This window comes from Anopheles coluzzii, chromosome 2 (genome assembly GCF_943734685.1).
Source record: "Anopheles coluzzii chromosome 2, AcolN3, whole genome shotgun sequence".
Taxonomy (NCBI): Eukaryota; Metazoa; Arthropoda; class Insecta; order Diptera; family Culicidae; genus Anopheles; species Anopheles coluzzii.
The window spans coordinates 48,443,932-48,449,742 of record NC_064670.1 but is presented as its reverse complement, the minus strand read 5'-3'; the positions used below and the strand labels follow the sequence as shown (position 1 = coordinate 48,449,742).

At 50.7% G+C, this 5,811-nt stretch overlaps 2 protein-coding genes across 2 annotated transcripts; both read left to right on the top strand.

Moving 5' to 3' along the window:
- Positions 1-663: 663 nt before the first annotated feature.
- On the top strand, positions 664-3,004 carry LOC120948853 (THO complex subunit 1). The gene is made up of 2 exons (XM_040365640.2): positions 664-775; positions 862-3,004. The coding sequence occupies exons 1-2, from the start codon at positions 728-730 to the stop codon at positions 2,938-2,940; spliced, it is 2,127 nt and encodes a 708-aa protein (XP_040221574.2). The 5' UTR covers positions 664-727; the 3' UTR covers positions 2,941-3,004.
- Positions 3,005-3,456: 452 nt separating this feature from the next.
- On the top strand, positions 3,457-5,773 carry LOC120948855 (dipeptidase 2). Its single transcript, XM_040365645.2, has 2 exons — positions 3,457-4,412; positions 4,488-5,773. The coding sequence occupies exons 1-2, from the start codon at positions 3,603-3,605 to the stop codon at positions 5,007-5,009; spliced, it is 1,332 nt and encodes a 443-aa protein (XP_040221579.2). The 5' UTR covers positions 3,457-3,602; the 3' UTR covers positions 5,010-5,773.
- The last annotated feature ends 38 nt before the right edge of the window (positions 5,774-5,811 follow it).

Sequence of the window (5,811 nt, the reverse complement as noted above, 5' to 3'; positions counted from 1 at the left end):
TGAGCCAAGTGTGCACACTGGGCGTTTGCGCGTACAGCGAGGGTCAAAGTTTTAAAAGTAATAAATACGGTAAACATAAATCAGACACAAAATATAAAAAAAACATTCTCTTTCTCTCTCCCACACACACATTACTGATAAACTTTTTGGATTTCAGTAAGTTTCGCAGTTGTAAATTGTCATTTAAATAATTTGTTCAGCCTACGAAGAAACAACTGTTACAATATAATATTTGGTAATTTATCTATAAGTTTTTATACACAATTGAATATTTATTAGTTGTTGAAATCTTTAATCTTTTCCCATAATGTACCAATGAACTTAGAATCGAAAAAATAGAAAACTAAACAATAATAAGTTATGTTCGTTCCTAGGCGTAGAATGTAGTGTTTGGCAGCACTGATCAGAGGCAATAAAGACTGGCTCAATTCCAATGAGATTGCCAAGAGCTGATAGAAGGAATTGTTTTATATTTAGGTGGATTATATCCATGTCAGAAAGTATTTAAGTTTCTCAAAAATATAATTTGTGGAAGAAATGCAAAAATTAACGATACAAATTTGGAACAGCGATGTCGTGTTTGAATAGGCCTTTTTGCAGTTCGCCCGATCACGCTCAAGGTATATAAGTACAAGTTGAATGTTTACTCCAGGCACCTTGGTATGGTCGCATTTTGTTTACATGTCAAAACAGAATCCGCAACAACAAAGCGAAGCGCGAGGGAAAAATGAGCTCAAATTCATCAAATTTTCTCGTGTTACTAAAAACGTTTACTGTAAGCGCATAATTGACGGTGTAGCAGCTTCACCGATAGCCGCTCTCCACTGCTCACATCTGGTTTTGTGTGTTATATTTTTGCAGGAATCGCTGGAGCGTGCATTTGCGGCGAATGACATAGAGGTGCTGAAAGCCGATTACGATGCTGCGCGGGCCAGCGACAACGACAAAAAGACGGCGCTGCATCAAGCGTTCCGCGACATGCTGCTCACGAAGACGGAGGACATTCCAGCGATCGAGCGGTTCATCAGTTTTGCGGTGAACTCCTGCCGCAAGGATATGACCGTCGCCACGATGCCGGTCGTGCTGCTCGGGGACATCTTCGACGCGGTCACGCTAGATCGGGCCGAGCAGATCTTCACGTACGTCGAGAACAATGTGGCCATCTGGAAGGAGGAGTGCTTCTTCACCGCCTGCAAACACAATCTGCTTCGCATGTGCAACGATCTGCTGCGCCGGCTTTCCCGCTCCCAGAACACGGTCTTCTGCGGTCGGATACTGCTGTTTTTGGCCAAGTTTTTCCCATTCTCGGAGCGCAGTGGGCTGAACATCATCTCGGAGTTCAACCTGGAAAACATCACCGAGTACGGTATGGACGGAAACGAGATGGCCGTGGACCAGCTGTCCGGAGGCGCGGATCCGGAGGTGGACGGAGAGCCAGCGGAGGAAAACAAGCTGAAGATTGACTACAATTTGTACTGCAAGTTTTGGGCGCTGCAAGACTTTTTCCGCAATCCGAACCAGTGCTACAACAAGGTTCAGTGGAAAACGTTTGAAACGCATGCCAAAAGTGTGCTGTCGGCGTTTAGCAGCTTCAAGCTGGAGGAGCACCGTGCTTCGTCTACCAGCAGCGGCTCTGCCACGAAGCCGTCAGATGTAGGAGGCTCTGCCACTGCCGCCGCCGCAAACAACTGCCCGATGGAGGAGGATCAGATTCGGGAGTCGGGACACTTTTTCGCCAAATTTCTCACCAACCCGAAACTGCTTTCGCTGCAGCTTTCCGATTCCAACTTCCGGCGCTCGGTGCTGGTGCAGTTCCTGATACTGTTCCAGTACCTCAACTCCACGGTAAAGTTCAAGGCGGAGACGCACGTCCTGACACAGGCGCAGAGCGATTGGTTGAAGGAAACGGAAACGCAGGTCTACCAGCTGATCGAGGAATCGCCCCCGAATGGGAAGAAGTTCGCTAACACGGCGCGCCACATGCTGTTGCGCGAGGAGCTGTGGAATAGCTGGAAGAACGAGGGCTGCAAGGAGTTCAAGCGCCCAGAGGCCGCACTCGAGGACACAAGCTCGTCGACTGCTGCGGTGGCCGGTGGTGCCGCGGCGGGCGGTGCTGCTACCTCGGCAGGAAGTGGTCGTCCACCGGCAAAGCGACCGCGCAAACCGCTGGGCGATCTGATCCGCGATGCGACCAAGCAGGGCAAGTTCTACATGGGCAATTCGGAGATTACGCGCCTGTGGAACCTTTGTCCCGACAACTTGCAGGCCTGCAAGGGCACGGATCGTAACTTCCTGCCGTCGCTTGAGACGTACCTGGAGAATCCGAAGGAAAAGCAGGACCCGTCGTTCGAGTGGCGCGCGCTGCGCTTGCTAGCCCGGCAGTCACCCCACTTCTTTACGCTCTTTAACTCTCCCTCGTACAAGGTGGCCGACTATCTGGAGAGCGTGCGGAAGAAGATCCAGAAGGACAAGCTGGACATCAAGCTGGAGCATGCGATCCAGGAGGAAACGGCACCGACCAACGCCGAACAGCCAGAGGCGGAGGGTGAGGGTCTCGTCGGTGAGGAGGAGCACGAGCAGATGGATACGGAGCTGCTGAAGACGGAGCAGCTTACGCCGGAGGACAAAAACACGCACAAAACGCTCGCCGTGACGAAGGCGCAGCTGTCCGAGTTGGCGCCGAGCATCGGGCGGGACTGGAAGAAGTTGGCGACGAAGCTTGGCTACAGCGCGGATGAGATACAGTACTTTGAGTCGGAGCACGCGACCGTTGCGGACCAGTGCTGCCACCTGCTGACGCTATGGTTCGACGACGATATGGATGCAAGTTTAGACAATTTGGCCTACATACTGGAAGGCTTGGACATGATACCAGCGGCCGATGCAGTGAAACAGATGATTGCCCTGCTCTCGGACAAGGTGGAAGAGGTGTCGGAATAAGTTCAGGGACACATGATCACGATGTTCCGAACGGTTTTGAAAATAAAGTATAAGGTACGACTAATGGTACGGAAATGGTTGGCTTTGTTTCATAGCACGAGGTAATAGACAATGTAATGATGGGGCAGCCATTTGAGCACACGACGTATTTATCACCAAGCCATGTATGGGAGTTTAAGATAAGGTACTTAGTGTCGGGCTTATTCGGCAACTATAGGTTGTAATAATTACACCAACGAACGATTTGAACACGTGTCCTTTTTAAAGTTTGGTGCATGATATCCTTCAAATTCATCGGTCAAACTGCCAGAACGTTAACTGTTCTGCGCATGTCCTGTGGCTTTCCTTCAACCATCAGCACAAAGGCTGTTTTGCTTGCGTATTATGTTAAATAAAAAAAATTGTGCTCCAATATCTTTCCAAACATTTTTACACTCCAAAAAGTCGTTCCATTGCTTTGTTCAGTATTGACGGAGGGCCTGATCCACGTTTTGCAGTAAAATGCATTGTGCTTACGGTGAAGGTTAACCAAAGCTACGAGTGAATGGTTTTTTTCCCATCCCTATATCGACCACGTTTCTAAAGCCAACAACCAAGAGTGTGTTGTGGAGGGCACCTTTTAAGAAAAAAAGGCGGAAAACGGTCCCCACCCCTCCTTAAGGATGAACCCAACGCCGATACCAAACCATGATTTCATGGAGCTGCATCCGGTGCACCAGCATCCGGCGGGCTGCAAGCAGCACTGCTTCGTGTTCACCGAGATAGCGGACATAGAGCTGCCGCCCGAAATCACCAAGTATCCGGAAAAGATCAAGAACGGCAGCATCCATTCGTACACGAAGGAGAGCATCTCACCGCCACCGCCGAAGCTGGCCAAGGACCGTCGCAGCCGGAAGATAATAGCGCTCGTGTCCGGGCTGCTCGTGTGTGTAGCGTTGGCCGCAGGCATCCCGCTCGGTTTGCAGCTCCGATCGTCCTCCCTGCTGGAAGCTCGGCTAGCGTTCATCCGGCGGCTGCTGGTGGAGTCACCGCTCGTGGAAGGCTACTGGGCACCACCGATGGGGGCCAACTTTAGCAAAAGCTTTGCGGAGGTAAAGAGCGGCATGGTTGGCGCACTGCTGTGGCCCATTGCGGTGCCGTGTGCGGCACAGTATCTGGACGCGGTGCAGCTCACGCTGGAGGGTTTGGACGATGCGCGGAGGCTGGTGAGCAAGAACCGCGATATGGCGGTGGTAGCGAACGCGGACGAGATGGAACAAGCGCATACGGAGGGCAAGCTGGCGATACTGTTCGGGCTGGAAGGGGGCCACACGTTGGGCTCGAGTTTGGCGGTGCTTCGCTCGATGTATTCGCTCGGTGCACGATTTGTTTCGCTGACGGGCGTGGGCTGTACGACACCGTGGGCCAGCGCCTCGATACGGAACGATTTCTTCGACGAAAATCTTCCCTCCACCTTGACCAACTTCGGTGAGGTAGGTATTATTGCTACGTTTCGGCAACCGACGACACCGGCTGACCGACCGTTTGTGCTTCGTTGTTCGTTGCAGATCATAATTCAGGAGATGAATCGATTGGGCATGCTGGTGGAAATATCGCGCCTCTCCGAACCGGCCATGATGGTGGCGCTGAACGTGGCCAAAGCGCCACTGCTGCTGTCCAACGCACTGCCCTCGTCGATGGCTTGCAATGGTACGACGGCCGCCGTCCCGGACCACATCCTAAGCGCACTGTCCCAGAACGGGGGCGTCCTGATGCTGAACGTCGAACGGTGCGGCGATAAGCCGATGTCGCTGAAGGATGCTATCACCGCGATCAACTACATCCGAGCGATTGCCGGCGTGGACCACGTGGGGCTCAGCGGGTCGCCGAAAAATTATCCCTTGCTGCTGGCGGAGTTGGCCCGCGATCGGTTGTGGGGCTCGGTCGCCATTAAGAAGCTGGTCGGCGGTAACATCGTGCGCGTGCTGCGTGAGGTCGAAACGAACAAGAACCGTTTGCCGCTGTCCGAGGACTGGATACCGCTGGAGGCGATCGAGATGAACGCTTATTGCCGATACCCGGAAACGTAAAGTTGTCCTCCGGGGTTTGTGAGCGTAATGTCCGGGATGGGAGTGTTCTGGGCTACCGTGCAACAAGTATTATCTTCCACATCTGCACCGGGCACCGGGATTTGGGGGAAGGTTGGAGGGAGCAGCAGCACAAAACGCATATAACAAAACAAAACATTATCTAGCGAATCTAGCAAGAGCAGCGTGTTGCGCGCTTTGATGCGACAGCTCCGCTCCTAGCTCGGTATAGAACAATATGTTATAGAGTAAAAAGAAAGAAACCAGACAAATATTATCGCATATCAATTCTTCCAGATGAAATCTAATTTACTAAACCTCCCTTATCTTTCTCTCTCTCTCTCTCTCGTTTGTTGTACATTGTTTGAAAGTGTTGGAATTACTGCAACGTGTAGAAGGGGTGAACACAGAGCGTCAACCAGAGGGGGGCTATATTGCAATCATTTTGTAGCTGCGTAGATACAGTGTGTTCAAAATTTGAACATGGTCATAACAGCTATGCTTTTCAAATAGAACCCTGCGATACAGACAGTAGTTCACTAGTTGAATGGTTGTTGATGGGAAAACAAAATTTATTATAACTTAATACGGGGAATGAGCCCGGCAATCATCGTATCTTCTACTAAAACAAGGCATCATTTATAATGAAGCTTTCGTTTATATGCTGAGCACTATTAGTGTGTATACATTCGATTACACATTTCCACGGCTCGGTTGAGGCGAGTTCTACTCTACGCGCCGGGAAGAAGTTAATGTCCCTCTAGAAAGAGAATATAAATAATAAATAAATGTTTTAACAAAACAA